The following is a 19,871-nucleotide window of genomic DNA, read 5'->3' as shown; positions in this document are numbered from 1 at the left end:
CATCATACTATATTGTTATGTGGGCGTATAATAAATAGTATGTAAAAGTTCGGCAAACTCATCGAGGGTTTTTAGTACGAATTACATATGATATTCAGATCAATATAGGCCTGACCCAAAAGTGCAAAGGAAATGATTGTCTCCGGAGTTCCCGCCTAAAAAGAAAGTAAAAATGTAATCAAACTTTTCAAAATGGTCTTTTTTCTTGATAACTCTTCATAATCATCATCAAAACAACATTCGTGCAGTCCGAACAAGCTCTGTACTGTTGGTAGTTCCCTTTTAGTTGAAAACTTAAACAACTGAATCAAATGCAAAGCAGGGAAAATCCATAACACAGATTTGTTAAGGGTTTATCAGTAAGCTTCGTCCTATTTTAGATTAACAATATTAAGATAAAGCAACCCCGTTTAAGATATTTAATGTATAGGATATAAGTTTCAATTGAACTCTGTTATTTTTTTGTTTGTTATTTTTTCCCTCAAATATAATCATACATATTTATTTAATATAAAGATAAAACTCTTGATGGGATAAAAAAAATTATTTCTTCTTTTGAACACGTGTACGTGCTCGTTATGTGCAATATTGAGCAATATCGAGTTAATATACTTTTAATACTTAGTATTATATCGATTTCAAAGATTTTTATTGAACATTTGATAAGCGTCAGGGAAATTGATTATTTTGGAATTCGGCACTGTTTTAACAGTCAAATGAATTTAACATCCCTGTTCACAAGAAATGAAGGACTTTAAACGAACGGATAGGTAGTTTTGTTTGGCTTCGGGCCTTTATATACGATACTCAGTACTTATCACATAAGTGATATACTCGTACTTAACTTTGGTATTTTATTGACACAATATGGACAAGGTTAGTGAACCTTTTTAATTTATGTTCTTTATATTAGAAATAACGAAACTTACTTTGTACAAAAATTTGAACTTGATTTGACAAGGTATACTTACTATTTGTGTAGGTAGGGTAAACATATGTATGTAGGGTATTAATACACAAAGGTTATACCTTTATTTTCATAGCATATTCGTACATGAAAGGTCGAACATAAGTCATTCAGATAAATATCGTACTCGAAAGTCCAGATAAATTTAGCCATTTTTTTTAAAATTATGACCAATCATTAACAAAAGTTATCCGACTTTCGTTTGATGAAAAGAAAAGCCTGGTATTATTTTTGTTAATAAAGATTTTAGTTTTTTACGCATTAATTATAATGATATAATACTTTGTTAAGTGGTTCATTTGTGCAGCATTTGAATGTAACTATAAGCCGTTTAGCGCTAGCTGCGACAATGACATGCTTACCATACGTTACAAGTCAAAGTGGACAAATTATTCCTCATATTGTGCAATTTATGTCGATATATATGTCAGTATAAATCTTTGTTATTTTTTTCCAGTTACTTTTTGAACCCAGAAAGGGTGTAGAATTTACCAAGCGAACGGAAGTTCCACTCTTAAAAGTGGAATATGTCGTGTACCAGACTGCACTCACCCGCATGATAGCAGACTGGTTGGGTGGGAAAATTGGTGTAGGAGCGCCCAATGAGATCGGAGAAATTGAAAACATAGCAGAGGTCAATAAACTGGTGAACGGAGAGACCAAAGAAGGTTTTCTTGACAAAGATGCCCAGTTTGTTTATAACGAAATGATCCAGATAAAAGTACCAGGGCATCTAAAAGTTGCTACATCTCACAGAAAATGGTTACGGCTAACATACAGTTTTCTGAATAAAATTGGTACAACATTTTCGGACAGAATATCCGATCTTATCCGCAGACACGATTTAAGTAAATACACACACCGAGAAGTCCTGGGATATGCTGTAATGTTTGGAGATGGTTCTATCGACTGGAGACAGTTGGAAATAGAAGCAGAGAAAGTAGAATGGGATAACACCCTTCATAATCATTATGCCGGTAATCCCCACCATCCGGAATATTTCTATCCTCTAACGGAAGATGGTAAGAGAGACAGGAGTGTTCCTATGTTACAATTAGACACTGAAAATGGCAAGCATTACCTTGATGAAAGTGTGATCGACATGTTAGCTGCCCGAGGCGAGAGAACGCTGGCCGATGACAAAAACTTTATCATAAATAAATGGCTTGCAATTGATGAAAAATATTTCTTCAGGTATGCCGAGGATGACAAAAAGTATGTCAAAGAAAGATTGTCAGAATACAAAGAATTGGCTCAAGAATTTTTCTCTTACGAAGTAAACGTCCAAAGTGTACAAGGGCACTTCGATGACAGACCTGTTGTTCTGCGAGAAATGTCAGTTTGTGAACCACTTTTGTAGTGAAAATTATACGAATGTGAATAGATAGATCAAAGTAGAAAGAGCGACATAGATATCCTGGTAGAAAGAAAACAATACGAATATTAGTAACGTCGAAGACTATCCTTAATCTTATATCGAGCGACAAGTTTAACAATTTACGTTTGCTCCACTGTGGGTGTTCTAAATACATAAACTTTAGTACATAACATGGCTTTAATTTTTATATCACGATTCCGAATTTGTGTTCATTGATTTCATTCAGCATTTATCCTGATCAGCAAGTTACGTGTTTCATATGCATTAGTAGCTAAATGCTGAACTATGACAAAGTTTAGTAACTATTACTTAGTGAGCGAAATAATCTTCAATAGTTAATATCAATATTACCCATATACATGTCACAATAAATATATCTTAATTGAATACTTAACCTTTGATTTGAAGATATTGTCTTGTATTTGCTTTAATCATATATACATAGTGGTATCACATTACATCCGATCATATAAGGTCACCGTTCATATCTAGTTCGTACTCGTTTATTATTACATTGCAGGCAAAACATTGAAGGATATAATTTTGACGTTGTCCGTTTGTGTGTACGCCTGCCAGTTATGCAATTAAACGTTGAAAAAAGATTTTTTTAAATACATATTTAACACTGTATTTATATGACTCTGTGAAATTTTCTTTTCTGAGCTTACATATATGTTAAATACGTGTAGTCCATGAACTAATAGAAATTTCAGAAAAATGGTCATTTGGATCCTAAGAGAGAATTTCTTGTTGACCACTGTATGGAAATATGACCTGTGCAATCATTTCCGACTTTAAAGTCTTTCAGGAGTTATTGCCCCTGAACTGATAAAAATGCAGAGAAAGTTTCTGTACAGACCCGTAATTAAAAACGTTTTGAACTTTAGTAAAATTTGTAGTACATGTTAACAAACGTATCAAAATATAACACATGCAAAATTTTAAGAATCTACAAAGCATTTCATGAGTTACTGCTTCTCAACAGATGGAAGACACTGGAAAAAGACAGGAAAATGTTCAATGCCATAAACACATAAACTCCGGGAACTTTTGGAAATTTACTAGTGAAATTTTCTGCTATGTAGTCCGCTTTTACGAATCTCTTAATTAACGTGGTGTTTTGTAGTTGTTTGCGTGTGTGTGTGTGTTTTTTTTTTTTTGCTCCTGGTTGTACTTCTAATTTGTGACTGAATTGAGGATAGAGGGATATTAAAGCACCCATTTTGCTAGCTTCTTCTAATATACAAGCAGAGTATTTTCCTTTAAATACAAGAGCGATCAGTAATCACATGTGTCGCCTCATAATGGCCAATTTCATGTTGGGACAAATTTTGTGACAGACGGACAGACAGACGGACAGTGCACAACTAGACTTGGTACTGATCCATCATGTAAAGTTTGGATAAAATTGCACCAGTAGCTTATGAGGAGTAGTCCGGACAAGCTTTTGCGTATCTGGCAACACACAGAAAAAAACACCTTTTTATCAAAGGGCCATAACTCAGCCAAAAATCATTCAACCGGAAAACCCGTGCAATATGCGCAAGGACTTGAGCTACAGATCAATCTGTAAAGTTTCATTGAAATTGCATAAGTGGTATAAGGAGAACTAGTCCGGACAAACTTTAAAAATAAAAATTATTAAAGGGCCATAACTCTGACAAAAATCATTGAACCAGAAAAATGCTGACAATATGCACAACTAGACTTGGTACTGATCATTCCTGTAAAGTTTGGATGAAATTGCACCAGTAGTTTATGAGGAGTAGTCCGGACAAGCTATTGTGTATCTGGCAACACACAGAAAAAAAAACACCTTTTTATCAAAGGGCCATAACTCGGCCAAAAAATCATTCAACCGGAAAACCCTTGCAATATGCGCAAGGACTTGAGCTACAGATCAATCCTATAAAGTTTCATTGAAATTGCATTAGTGGTATAAGAGAAATAGTCCGGACAAACTTTAAAATTAAAAATTATTAAAGGGCCATAACTTGACAAAAATCATTGAACCGGAAAATGCTGACAATATGCACAACTAGACTTGATACTGATCATTCCTGTAAAGTTTGGATGAAAATTGCACCAGTAGTTTATGAGGGGTAGTCCGGACAAGTTTTGTGACGGACGGACGGACAGACGGACAGACAGACAACGGAGAAGTGATCCCTATATGTCGCCACTACTCCGTAGAGGCGACACAAAAACCACTCTACAGAAAACAATACATTTCCAGTGCCTTAACAGTGATATGATGATTTTGAACACCTGTAGATCATAAAAGATTATTTCATGCTATTTAATTGCTGGGTTTCAAGTTTTGCATACATTATTCATATGTCATATTGTGAGTTTCAAGCTTTACTGGTAGGGAAAACTCCTAGTATTATTTCAGGCACAATCTGGCTTAAGAAGGGTCACCAACCTTCTATAAGCAAGCTTTTTCACAAGAGAGAATCCAAAGTCTCTGGAGGTCAGGGACATATATTTCATTATGCTAAAAAAGGCATAGAAAAATAAATAGAGCAGAAAATAAAATTCCATTTTTTTATCAGCTTTTACTGCATATATTCATGACTTTTTTTGATGATGACATTATAAATGTTAATGATTCTTAACATGAAATCAAATGAATAAATGTAGCATGACTTATTCATGACTATTTTCATACAATTAAAACAATCAAATCATCATTCTCTATAACATTACATCTGAACTCTGTGGGGTCACACAATCATGTTTTTTAAAACAGTAAATTTTACCATCTTTTTAAAGCCGAGTCACTTTAATTGGACTAAAATTCATCAAATGTTAAGCTATTATTAGCCTGACCAGGAACTTAATGGCTACAATAAAATAAGACTTCTATGTGAACCGTATACCGTCTTTCAGTACATGTAGTATATATATGTATCATAAACCTCAAAGTTCATACAGAAATTTTCTGTTTTATAATAAAAATTAAAATTTAAATTCCTTGTATTTCTTTGCTGCTTTTCCACTTTCTTCCTGTTTCTTTTTCCGTTTCTGAAATGAAAATATGAAATGACCTTGAAATAAATTTTTGTACAAGGATAGTAATATTTAGAGATGTAACTTTAAAAATGTAATCAATTAAATGCCACTTAAATCTTATTGTATGTATGACTTCTGAATCTTTGCCAGCAGTAAATAGCAATGCCAGTGCAAAAATGTTGTGCAGATAAATCTTGACTAAAAATCTTGAATAAAAATTTCCAAATCTTTATCATGATATCTCAAATATTGATAACGGCCTGTTACAAAAAGGACGTTAAGTCCATTAAAGAAATTGTGCAAGTAATGGTTTGACTTTATATCAGATATCTTCCTTAAGAGAAAATCCTATGGTTCAATAAAGATATATCAGCCCATCAATCTAAGTACAAGTATGTTCATCTCAAAATCATTGATAAAATCAATGATAAAGTCAAAAACCACAGGACAACCATATTTCCAAACATGAGAGGTGAATTTTCTAACATAACAATTTATTTTAATTGGATAATATCATATTACAATCTGACCTTTTGTTTAGCCGCATGTTCTGCTACCATATCACTGAGATCCTCTTTCTCCAGTTGTGATTGTTGCTCTCTTAATGTCTGATCATACTTGGCCTGCATTGCTGCAGTGTCAAGATCCAGTTCCTCAGGGTTAAGGGCAACTTCAATACCCTCTGTAGAAACCTTCTCACCCGGCTTCTTAGCTCCAGCTGGTACCTGAAAAATACATGTTCACTTTTATTTATAATGTTTTCATTTACCTTTATTGTTTGTTTGATTGGGTTTTACATAGCACCAACACAGTATAGGTCATTTGGCAACGTTCCAGCTTAACTGGTGGAGGAAGACCTCAGGTGCCCTTCCATGCATTATTTCAGGCACGAAGGGCACCTGGGAACAACCTGAGAACCACTGGCATTCCATAAGCTAGCTGGATAGCTTCCACACATGAAAGAATCCAAAGTCCCTATCGGGATTCAAACCCAAAGTGGGGAGGGGCAAATGTTTTGAAGTCAACGACCTTGACCACTCGGCCACTGAAGCCCCCCCCCATTAACTTTTAAGTAACCTACTGGAAGCAAAGGTGTTAAGCCTTTTGCCAATAGTATAGAGTCATGCCAGTCAGCACATCCATGCAGTCTAACCAGGAGGTTCAATCAATTTTTATATTGAAAATCCCTTAATGTATGAATTGTTAATATTTCAATTCGATAACAAAAAAATCAGCAGGTTTAGTGTTAGAGTGGGGTTTTAAATCACAATGATACTGTTGAAGTTGTAAGGTGGCACAGGGATTCCTTATATAGCCCCCCCCCCCTCCCTCTAATCAATGTCTCTTGTGTGGTGAGTGGGATGGGGTATAATTAATACTTTTATCATGCATTTAATGATTCTTAAATATAAAGGACATGAGCATTAGTCATGAACACAGCAAACACCTCTAGATAATACAATTTAATTTTAACACAACATGATATTCTTATTAAATTAACCAACAAGAGCCACCGCCGGGCGGGGGCAACGCTCGACTTTTTACTTTTTCTAAACGCAAACATAGAAAGGTTTGAACATATCTTAACGTTTCCTTTTTATAAATTTAGTTGGTCTGTCTTGTCACATTAGTTTTGTTTATCTATTTTGTATATATATATATGAATAGAAACACGCAATTCGATCAATAGAAACACGCAATTTCTAAAAATAGAAACATTACGCAATTTCTAAAAATAGAAACATTACGCAATTTCTTAAAATAGAAACATAACGCAATTTCTAAAAATAGAAACATTACGCACTTTCTAAAAATAGAAACATCAATTTCTAAAAATAGAAACATTACGCAATTTCTAAAAATAGAAACATTACGCTATTTCTACAAATAGAAACATTACGCAGTTTTACGCAATTTCTAAAAATAGAAACATTACGCAATTTCTAAAAATAGAAACATCAATTTCTAAAAATGGAACATCAATTTCTAAAAATAGAAACATTACGCAATTACTAAAAATAGAAACATTACGCAATTACTAAAAATAGAAACATTACGCAATTTCTAAAAATAGAAACATTACGCAATTTCTAAAAATAGAAACATCAATTTCTAAAAATAGAAACATTACGCAATTTCTAAAAATAGCAACATTACGCAATTTCTAAAAATAGAAACATTACGCAATTTCTAAAAATAGAAATATTAAGCAATTTCTAAAAATTGAAACATCAATTTCCAAAAATAGAAACATTACGCAATTTCTAAAAATAGAAACATTATGCAATTTCTAAAAATAGAAACATTACGCAATTACAGGCTTTCTACTGCCTCTACCAAAAAAACTAGGGAAAAAGTCGGGCATTTTTTTACCAAAAAGTAGGGCAATGTAGGGATTTCTGATGTTAAAAAGTAGGGATAAAGTAGGAATTTCTTACTGTTTTATTTAAGAATTAGCAAAACATACCATCACCAAGACCACATAAGGCTGTGTGTAACTTCAGTTCAGTCCATGCTTGAAAGACAGGCACCTCATAGGCAGAATGTTGCTGAATGTTTTGCCAAGGCACCATGAGCAGAGCTGCATCAGTACTAAGGGTGTAGAACTTAAGTACCAGTACCAGTTCTTGCCAAGATTTGCAGTACCAGTACTTGATTTTACCTTGGTACTGCAGTACCAGTACTTTTTTGGGGGGAAGTAATTAAGTACCAGTACTAATACTTTTATATATTCATCAAAGTTTGAATAAATACACAGTGTCATTCTAAACTACAGGATGCTTTTGTAAAAAAGCGCATGTCTCCCCCACTGCTGAGAATAACTGTGAATGGAAACAGGAATGGAAATGGAGATAAGATAATGTAAATACCCGGTAGTCACTTCAATGAAGGCTGTCTATGGATGGTTTCTATTGTTAAGGTTGTATGAGAAGATGCTTCCTAAACTGTTTGTTTTTAACCAGGTATTCAATTTTGAAAATCCTGGTTATTCAATCAGCGTATGGCAGGCGGGCGTCAAACGAAATTGCACTTGATGGTCATATCATATATAGTTTCACAAATGAAATTAAATGAAATTGTGTCTGCTCCATAATTCTTCAAACCTTTAAAGGATTTTGATGATACTTGAAACAAACATTCATATTGTCAGATTTTTTTACACTATTGAAAGACAACTCAAATTACAATGTATGTAAAATCATGATAACTGTAGTGTGTTGGGATGACTCCACTCGTTTTCACAATGAAGCCTCTCTGGTAGATACTTGAAACAAAAATTCACCACATCCAGAGAACGTGTAGAGTACATGTTTCGTATGGCTGGTTCCAAGGTCAAGGTCTACTTGACACTTGAATGTCATATCATATATAGTTTCACAAACAAAATTAAAGGAAATTGTGTCTGCTCCATAACTCTTCAACCCTTTGAAGGATTTTGATGATACTTGAAACAAACGTTCATATTGTCAGATTTTTTACACTATTGAAAGACAACTCAAATTTCAATGTATGTCAAATCATGATAACTGTAGTGTGTTGGAATGACTCCACTCGTTTTCACAATCAAGCCTCTCTGGTAGATATGGTCAATAAGTGTGTTGTGTGCTGTAGTAGCCTTGTTTATTATTTGTTTAAAGCGATGTCGTAACATAGTGTGGGTCAATGGATGTTCTAAATATTGAATGAGGTCAATGTTGAAGTCTCCTAGAACTATGCAGTTTTCTGTTGGTGAATTTTCCAAGACAAGGGTAAGCTTTTGAAGGAACAAGTTAATCGGCAATGACGGAGGTTTATATACAAGGTTGATTAATAAGACCAATCATCCTATGAAGTTTGAGGGTTGTAGGTCAAAAGGAACTCTAGTTATCATCCGGAAATGAGAAATTGACCAACGGTCACTGTGACCTTGACCTTTGACCTACTGACCCCAAAAACAATAGGGATCATCTGCTCTATAAGACCAATCATCCTATGAAGTTTGAGGGCTGTAGGTCAAAAGGAACTCTAGTTATCATCCGGAAACGAGAAATTGACCAACGGTCACTGTGACCTTGACCTTTGAACTACTGACCCCAAAAACAATAGGGATCATCTGCTCAATAAGACCAATCATCCTATGAAGTTTCAGGTCTGTAGGTCTAAAGGAACTCTAGTTATCATCCGGAAACGAGAAATTGACCAACGGTCAGTGTGACCTTGACCTTTGACCTACTGACCCCAAAAACAATAGGGATCATCAGCTCTATAAGACCAATCATCCTATGAAGTTTGAGGGCTGTAGGTCAAAAGGAACTCTAGTTATCGTCCGGAAACGAAGAATGGACGGACGGACTGACGGACGGACGGACGGACTGACGGACGGACAGGGCAAAAACAATATGTCTCCCCCCGAGGTGGGGGAGACATAATAATTGCAAACATTATTCAACAAAGAAATAAAATCATTTACTTTAAAGTTGACATTACATTTTTACAACTTAAATGAACGAACATACTTTTTACAAACAATAATTACAACATATATTCATGTCATATGTTATTGTTTAGTAACCAGTCAACTGTAATACAATGCAATAATCTTACATTTTAAACCCACCAGTCTTTTTGTTGCCTTTCACATTTTCACACCTCTGTTCAATTTATACCAAAGTAAATAACAACTTTTTATGGTGCTAACAATATCACTTGAAATAGGATTATTTAGAATAGAAGTAATTAATTAGTGTTTATTTTGCTCTTTTTTTGACTAGTAAATACAAAGTAATAAGATTGCTATAAGGATATTTTATTAGAAAAGAGTTATTGACTCTGTTTATCTCAATTTTAATTTTACTTTAAGTCTTTGGTGCTTTTTTATGATAAATACTAAGTTAACATTTGAAGGAATATTGCAGCAAATTATTTATAGATTTGATAACTTAATTTTAACAAAAATAAAATAATACATGGAATTTACAGCTGTACTTTATGAGTAAAAATAATGACATTTTTATCAAAACCAAAAATACTGCCTTGTAATGCAGTAGCAGTACCACCTTTTTAAGACAGCAATGCAGTACCAGTACCTGTGTAGCAGCAAAATTTTGTAAGAGTAATTCAGTATCAGTACCAGTACTTGCAAAATCGCTGCAGTACATACTGCAGTACCAGTACCAGTAATGCAGCTCTGACCATGAGTCTTTCAAGGATGGACATCACAAGGAGACAAACACACACCTGAACTACTCATCAATTGCAACTGAAAATGCAACTGAAATATCACTTTAAATATCTTCTTTTTTTCATTTCATTTCAAAATGAAAAAATAGGGATAATAGGGCTATTTCAGAAAAAAGTAGGGCAAAGTAGGGATCAAAAGAAAAAAGTAGGAAAAAGTAGGAAAAGTAGGAAAAGTAGGGACCAGTAGAAAGCCTGCAATTACTAACAAGAGCTGTCACAGGAGACAGCAAAGCTCGACTAATAAAATATTGGACGCAGTAAGGAGGACAAAAAAATAAAAGAAAAATCAATTATGTATAATTATGTATTAAGTTATAGTAAAAAAATAACATTTGTTAACATAAATTCCAAGATCAAGGGGAATAATTCTAGAAATAGTCATGCTAGAGTTATGGACCTTGCCACACAACATTTGTGTAATGATAAGAAATATATATTTGAAGTTTGAAGTAGATACCTTAAAAAGTAAAGAAGTTATTATATTTCTTAAAGAAAATCCTAAGTTCAAAGAGAGATAAATCTGTAAATATTGCTTCAAAAGTTATGAACATTGTCACATAAAATGTAATTGATGATAAGGAATAAGTATTTGAAGTTAGAGGTAGATACCTTTAAAAATAAAAAAGTTATAATAAAAAATAACATTTTTCTAGTAAAAAAATCTAAGTTTATGGGGAGATAATTCTTGCAATATTGGTGCTAGAGTTATGAACCTTGTCACATAAGATGTGGATGATGATAACATAAATATATTTGAAGTATGAAGTTGATCCCTTTAGAAATAAATAAGTAACAGTAAAAATTAATATTTTTTATGGAAAATTCTAAGTTCAAAGGGAGATAAATCTGAAAATATTTGTGCTACAGTTATGAACCTTGTCACATAAGATGGGGAGGATGATAACGTAAATATATTTGAAGTATGAGGTTGATCCCTTAAGAAATAAAGAAGAAACAGTAAGAAAAAGTATTTTTTGAGGAAAATTCTAAGTTCAAGGGGAGATAAATCTAAAAATATTGGTGCTAGAGTTATGAACCTTGTCACATAAGATGGGGATGATGATAAGGTACATATATTTGAAGTATGAGGTTGATCCCTTAAGAAATAAAGAAGTAACAGTAAAAAATAGTATTTTTTAAGGAAAATTCTAAGTTCAAGGGGAGATAAATCTGAAAATATTGGTGCTAGAGTTATGAACCTTATCACATAAGGTGTGGTTGATGATAAGGAACATATATTTGAAGTTTGAAGTTGATACCTTAAGAAATGACAAAGTTATAGTGAAAAATATTTTACTGCACCAAAACTTTAATCTAAAATCTGGAAGCAGACGCCGACGCCGGGGCGAGTAGGACAGCTCTCCATATACTTCGTATAGTCGAGCTAAAAATAGAAACATTATGCAATCTCTAAAAATAGAAACATTACGCAATTTCTAAAAATAGAAACATTACGCAATTTCTAAAAATAGAAACATTACGCAATTTCTTAAAATAGACACAATTTGTAACAAGAGCTGTCGGTAGGACAGCATGCTCGACTATTCTAAGTGTTTGATATTAAAAGAGCCTTGATAATGTAACATTTTCTAAATTAACAAAAGGGCCAAATTTTTCTTTAAATCCATGTTACCGCTATAGGTCTTCGGGAGAGTCCTATTATGCTCTCAAAGAAGTGCATAAAATTTCAACTTGTTTCAAAGCGAGATGTCAATGGAATAGGAAAGTATCTGAGGTGGTATGCAACTTGAACGTAAATTCTTAGTCAGTAATTAGCATTATTATTCTCACCCTTGTGACAATTTTTGAATAGTCAAGCCAATACTGACTATCCAAAAATTGTCACAAGGGTGTTTTATTGAGTATAATAATGCTAATTTCCTATGAATACATAAAATTGACTGAGAAAGGTACAAAGGCTTGTTATTAAGATGTTTTATCAAGTAAATCACTGCTTTATTATTATGAATGCATAAAAATGTCCCAAAAAGGCACAAACTCTTCAGTAGTTATGGACATAACAGCTTACAAGCAAAACTTTACCAAGAATTCATAAGTTGAAAAAGGGGAGAAAAATCAGCCTAAATGCAAGATAGAATTATGGATCTTGGTCAGTGACCTACAATTATGATTCTAAATGCATATGTGAAGTTTTAAATAAATATCTTTAATAGTTATTGAGATATGTAAAACTTGCATGTAAACATAAACCAAGAGACTAAGTAGAAAAGGGGAGATGAATCAGCCTTAATGCAATAGAGTTATGGAACTTGGTCAGTGACATACAACAATTATGACCCTCCAATTATGACCCTAAGTACATGTGTAAAGTTTCAAGTAAATATCTTTGAAGACCTTTAACCTTTAACCAAAATTCCTAAGTTTCAAAACAAATAATTCTGCAAATATTGCAGGCAGAGTTATGCGATTTTGCAAACTGATAAACATTGTTACTATAAATAAATATTGTAAGGTTAAATTGAAAATCTCAAGCAATGATTGAGATATTTGACTTTACAAAAAACTTTAACCAAAATTTCTAAGTTAAAAGGGGCATAATTCTGTCAATATTGTAGGTAGAGTTATCCAACTTGTCAATCTGATGTACATTGTTACTATAAATAAGTATTGTAAGTTTCAATTGAATATCTCAAGCAATAATTGAGATATTTGAATTTACAAAAAACATAAACCAAAATTTCTAAGTTAAAAAGGGGCATAATTCTGAAAATATTGTAGGTAGAGTTATCCAACTTGTCAATCTGATGTACATTGTTACTATAAATAAGTATTGCAAGTTTCAATTGAATATCTCAAGCAACTAGAAATGTGTCCATAGGACACGGATGCCCCCACACGCCACTGTTCTGTCAATCTTATGACTCTAGGTCAAATATTTTTTGGACTACATGTGCCACAAGTTGAAAATTAAAAATCGACAAAGGGCCATAATTCTGTTAAATTTGGTCGCAGCAAAAATTCCTTCCTTTACTACCATCTACACATTAAGGTTGTTAATCCCTGGAAGTTTAAGCAAAATCTGCCATCCGGTTTAAGAGGAGTTGCGTTCACAAAATTTCTACATAGTATATAATGAAAAAATAAAAAAGGGCCATAATTCTGTTAAATTTGGTTGCAGCAAAAATTCCTTTCTTTAATACCATCTACACCTGAAGGTTGTTCATCCCTGTAAGTTTAAGCAAAATCTGCCATCCGGTTTAAGAGGAGTTGCGTTCACAAAATTTCTACATAGTATATAGTGAAAAAATCAACAAAGGGCCATAATTCTGTTAAATTTGGTCCCAGCAAAAATTCCTTCCTTTACTTCCATCTACACATTAAGGTTGTTCATCTCTGTAAGTTTAAGCAAAATCTGCCATCCGGTTTAAGAGGAGTTGCGTTCACAAAATTTCTACATAGTATATAGTGAAAAAATCAACAAAGGGCCATAATTCTGTTAAATTTGGTTGCAGCAAAAATTCCTTCCTTTACTACCATCTACACATTAAGGTTGTTCATCCCTCTAAGTTTAAGCAAAATCTGCCATCCGGTTTAAGAGGAGTTGCGTTCACAAAATTTCTACATAGTATCTAGTGAAAAAATCAACAAAGGGCCATAATTCTGTTAAATTTAGTCGCAGCAAAAATTCCTTCCTTTACTACCATCTACATATTAAGGTTGTTCATCCCTGTAAGTTTAAGCAAAATCTGCCATCCGGTTTAAGAGGAGTTGTGTTCTCAAGATTTCAAGACGTACGGACTGACGGACGGACGGACGGACAAGTGCAACGCTATATGCTCCCACATTGTGGGGGCATAATAATTGAGATATTTGACTTTACAAAAAACTTTTACCAAAATTTCTAAGATAAAAAGGGGCATAATTCTGTCAATATTGTAGGCAGAGTTATCCAACTTGTCAATCTGATGAACATTGTTACTATTAATAAGTATTGCAAGTTTCAATTGAATATCTCAAGCAATAATTGAGATATTTGACTTTACAAAAAACTATAACCAACGCAGATGCCAACGCGGACGCTGACGCCGGGGCGACTACAATAGCTCTCATATTCTTCGAATAGTCGAGCTAAAAATAGAAACATTACGCAATTTCCATAAATAGAAACATTACGCAATTTCCATAAATAGAAACATTTCGCAATTTCCATGAATAGAAACATTACGCAATTTCCATAAATAGAAACATTACGCAATTTCCATAAATAGAAACATTACACAATTTCTATAAATAGAAACATTACGCAATTCTATAAATAGAAACATTACGCAATTCTATAAATAGAAACCCTGTTGTTGTTGTTGTTGATGATGATGATGATGATGATGATGATAGATCTGTTCTGTTATAATATGAAGTTGATCCCTTCAATAATAGCAAAGTTACAGTCAATTACCGCCAAAACAATGAAAATTTCAATATTTTGACCTTCAAAGACAATGCCATTAATGAGTGATGGTCAAGGTCTTTCGGTATATTTTTAACAGTTATCTTTGAAGATTATTATGTTCAAGTTTCAAGACAATCCATTCAAAAATAACAAAGTTACAGCCAATAATAGCCAAAAAAATGAATATTTCAATAATTTGACCTTCAAAGTCAAGGTCATTTATGAGTGAAGGTCAAGGTCTGTCTAGTTATTTTTAAGGGATATCCCTGAAGATAATAATGTTCAAGTTTGAAGACAATCCAATCAAAAATAACAAAGCTACAGCCAATAATAGCCAAAAAAATGAAAATTTCAATAATTTGACCTTCAAAGTCAAGGTCATTTATGAGTGAAGGTCAAGGTCTGGCTGGTTATTTTTAAGGGATATCCTTGAAGATTATTATGTTCAAGTTTGAAGACAATCCATTCAAAAATAACAAAGTTACAGCCAATAACAGCATGAACAAGCAAAAATTGGACTTTTAACCTTGAAGGTCAAGGTCATTTATGGATAAAGGTCAAGGTTAGTGTGGTCTACTGAAAGGTCTTGTCCCAAGGGTTGTTGTGGCCAAGTATGAAGACAATACACCAAGAAATAAAAAAGTTATGATCCAGGTACAAGTTTGCGGACGGGAACGGAAACGGCAACGGCAACGCCGACCTGACTATAACAATACCTCTACTTTTAAAAAAAGTCGAGCTAAAAACTAGATAATTTTCCTTAAAAGTTTTACTGGTGGTCTTTCAGAAAAATTGTTGACCATTTAGTAATCTTCCTTTCTTACAGATTACCTTTATAAACAGAATGGTGTAAAATGATGCTCTAAAATTAAGACATAAACAGGGAAAATTAAGAGAATTTGTTCCTTATATCAAGTGTATATAGTGTTATTGAGTGATAAAAATACAAACTTCTTAGATTTTAAATGAGATTTCCATCAAAAGAAAATAGTATCAAGGAAATATTACCCTTATCTTGGTCAGGAAATTTAAGATACGTAAATTATTAAACTTTCTGTAACTTTGCCTCAATATAACAGATCATAATCAAAATGTCATAGAAAATCAGGAACAAAAATAGAAAAATATCAAGGTTTTCAGTTCCTTAAGTACATTCTAGAGATAAGATGTCACATAGACGCACTTATGTGTACTTTTATGTTCTTTAGACTGCCTTGTTAACCTGTAACCTGCTAAAAAAAGAAATATCCAACTTGCCGGTTTAGGTTAACCATATCCATTTTCAAAGTGATGAAAAGAGCAATGACTTGGAAAAAATGAAAGCCATTGGTACAGGTAGAATGATAAATCCAACTTGCTGTATTATGTTAACCTCATGTAGACAGACGAACAGACTTGACTGTAACTTAATTGGCTTGAAACCGTGTTAAGGTCAATGAAATCTAATGACAGATCAAATATCAAAGATATCAGTATATAAATAGAGATGCTATATGAAGGGTATATTGTTAGTGTGACAGAAGTATACACAAACATGCCATTACTTGGGAAATGTTCCACTGAAAAAAAAATTGGGTACATAATAATATTCTAAAAGCTGTCAAAAACTACCAGTATCATTAATTGATTTTGTTACCAAATAGTATGAGCAATCTTGAGATTTCCACACTAAACTAAGACCATTATTATAACACTCTTTGATATTCATATACATATATATGATATTTTGATTCTAACAGCTAATTTTGGAAAAACATTTTCATATATATGATATTTTGATTCCAATAGCTAATTTTGGAAAAACAAGTCATCTGAAACAGCCTGCTTTTAGCCATTTTAATTTTTGTCTCTTATAAGTCATTTTTTTGTTTCTCTTTGAAACTTTTTCTGTATATAAAACAAAATGTATCTTATACATATGTATACTGCTGAAAAATTTCCTTGTAATAAGTTATCAAATTACTTAAAAGTCAAATAATGATATTAAGTTCATTTTTGCTTTCTAATTTGTGGTTGGTATTGAAAGGAATTTAATGTTGAACCTACGTCCCGATACATGCAGCCTTTGGTATTTCGTCTTAAAAAAGTGTTTCACATTCAGTTTATTCATCAATTAAATAATTTTTTTTAATTTTTACGTTTTATTTTATTTTCCAATTGATGAAATTCAGGCAATTGTAAATATATTTCCTCCTTGACACAAGTAAGTTTTAAGTGTATTATTAAGTGTCAAACTTGATCATTTAATACTTGGTACTTGATAGCATCTGGTGAACATTTTGTAATGTACAAGTATATGACAAGTACATCATTAAATGGCAAACTTATGAATTGTTCCATGTCATATTACCACAGTCTTGTACTAAGAACAATGTTATAAGTATCACTGTTTCAACCTTAATGGTTTTTCCGAATTATTTACTGGAAATTATAATGACCAGCTAAACGAAACAATGTTCACAATATAATGTTAAATATCACGTATGAAGGTAAATCAATACTATTTTCACTAAACCTGCAAGAAACGGAAAGTTGCTAACCTTTGTCAACATTATAGAGACAGGCCAGTTTGCACAAATGCACAGACTCAATTTTTTTTGGTAGCTAAATTACAGATATTGTATTTCGAAATACTGAAATCCCAAAAACTTTGAATGGACCGTTCCAAAGTCAAACCAAGGCAAATCAAACTAAGGCAAATCTATTACATAAATGGTAAAGCCTCTTCAATATGAACAGATCTGACTATACACTCTACTCACAAATAATCACACAATGTTTTCCTCAAGGAAGAGGGTAATGAACAAGTCATCAAGATTTGTTAAAATTTCCATACAATTACACACAATGGCTTCCTTTTCCAACTTAAGTTTGAATATTGCAACTTATATATCAAGTATATAACAATTTTATCACATATAAAACTATATAAAACCAGAAATTCTTTAAAAAAAACCCCAATTTTTAATTTCATTTCCTTTGATGAATTTTTCCAACTTTTTAACAACTGTAATTTTCTCACTTTACTTGCATCATAATCATTGCTGTTTTGGCTATAAGTAAAACATTTGTTTTATGCTTACTAGTTTTCATGTATCAATAAATGCTATAAATCAACTGAAGTTTACTAGAAGTACTTACTAAATTAAACATATTTTCTACAGTATGTCTTTTTTCAGCATTTATCATGAATCTGAATTTGTATGATGTATGTACTGATCATGACAAGCAAAAATTGTTCATGATTATCATAGAAAGAGTTAAACAGTTATAAGACACCATTGATGAAATAGATCAATATATATGATCAAGTAATTTACATGTACTGGGGTCCTTCATATTTACCGGACAATCAGTTTACCGGACAAAATCTATCCCTGTCAAATAAGGCTTTATTTTTTTGTTCCGATTCAAAAATCATCCGGTCTGAATCGTACACACACTTTCTATTTCAAAGTAAATAACAACAAAACCACTCTCAGGCAAATATTGTTGATTCAGTTCTTTATTAACTAACATACCCTTTTGTTTACTAGTTATTCCATGACCTGGTCATGCAGGGGGAATAATCTGTTCTGCGCATGATAGAATATTGTGGCCCTTAATGGGTTATTTTAGATAGGTTTTACATTTGAATATCAAAATGTTTCATAAGTTTAAGATTCATGAAGAATCAATATGTTAATTGAGTTTATAGTGTTAATTTCAATTACACCCCATATATTGGCTTCTTTGTAACAAGCATGGCTGCCATGTCTAGTTTCACTGACATACTGGTTTTTTTCCAATATCTTTACCTTGCCTTTAAATAGTCGTAGTTTCTTTGCAGATTATTTAAAGATTAATTTCAATTCAATAGAAACGCAATGTCCGGAAAATTGAGCTGTCTACACAATTTTTTCTCTCTTATAATGCCCTACTTTAAAGACACATTTCTACGGTCAAATGTTTAATTTCATGATTGTTAAAGTAATGTTTACTTGTATTAAGAACCCAAAATTATTTTGGTAAAATTCCATTCTTTTTTATTATTTTAAATAAAAGTTACAGCGAAAAAACCTCATATTTTGTCTGGTAATATGTAGGATCCCAGTACAGGTTTTTGTTTATAAGCAAGCAGTTACAAAATTAAATTGGTCAATCAATAAATTCAATTCCGTAAATGCTTACTTATGAACACTAACCAATTGAGTGTTTGAAATATTTTTTATTAACAGTTGATTTCCTAGATTAATTAATAGTTAGTTGTGTTACCAAAGAAAATTTGTTATGATTCATTTGAAATACTGCAATTCTATTGGACATAAAATAATTTCAAACACTAACTAGAACTATCACTAAATGTGATTAATACCCTACAAGACTGCTTCAGAAATGAGGATGTTACTAGTAACAGAATACCTTGTAAAAGAATTGAAATATAGAGTTATGGTTGTGGGCAATTAGAGATAGTTGTGGTTCTTGTATGTTGCATTTCCTTTCAATGTGGTTGGCCATTGATTAGGTTTTATTGAATTACTCTGTAATAAGTCCAAAAAGACAAGGAAAAGGAACAAAGGGCAATAACTCTATAAATACTGAAGATGGAGTTATAGTTGTGCACTGCACTTATTGTGCTTGACCATTGTATGAAGTTGTTTTGAATTCCAACCAGTATGTTTTAAGTTATGCTCCGGACAAGGAAAAGTATCAAAGGGCAGTAACTCTGTATTTTGTAAAAATGAAGTTATGGCTCTTGTGCACTGCACTTCCTTTTAATGTCCTTGACAACTGTATGAAGTTGTATTGAATTCCAAAAAGTAGTTTTCAAATTATGCTCTGGACAAGGAAAAGTAACAAAGGGCAATAACTCTGTAATTAGTCAAGATGGAGTTATGGTT

General features: G+C 32.6%; 2 protein-coding genes across 2 annotated transcripts in view; one reads left to right on the top strand and one right to left on the bottom strand.

The window, feature by feature from the left end:
* Positions 1-668: 668 nt before the first annotated feature.
* Positions 669-2,386, top strand: LOC132757965 (uncharacterized). The gene is made up of 2 exons (XM_060749464.1): positions 669-876; positions 1,425-2,386. The coding sequence occupies exons 1-2, from the start codon at positions 868-870 to the stop codon at positions 2,325-2,327; spliced, it is 912 nt and encodes a 303-aa protein (XP_060605447.1). The 5' UTR covers positions 669-867; the 3' UTR covers positions 2,328-2,386.
* Positions 2,387-4,883: 2,497 nt separating this feature from the next.
* Positions 4,884-19,871, bottom strand: part of LOC132757964 (splicing factor 3B subunit 2-like) — a 35,374-nt gene continuing 20,386 nt past the window's right edge. The window contains exons 19-20 of the mRNA XM_060749463.1: positions 5,891-6,085; positions 4,884-5,372 (exon numbers count right to left, since the gene is read on the bottom strand). Of these exons, the coding sequence (XP_060605446.1) occupies positions 5,307-5,372; positions 5,891-6,085 (261 nt within the window). The 3' untranslated portion in view covers positions 4,884-5,306. The remainder of the gene's footprint in view (positions 5,373-5,890; positions 6,086-19,871) is intronic.

The sequence above is a fragment of the Ruditapes philippinarum genome, unplaced genomic scaffold, assembly GCF_026571515.1.
Source record: "Ruditapes philippinarum isolate M1 unplaced genomic scaffold, ASM2657151v2 ctg1467_1_1_1_1, whole genome shotgun sequence".
Taxonomy (NCBI): domain Eukaryota; kingdom Metazoa; phylum Mollusca; class Bivalvia; order Venerida; family Veneridae; genus Ruditapes; species Ruditapes philippinarum.
This window is presented reverse-complemented; position numbering and strand designations above follow the sequence as displayed.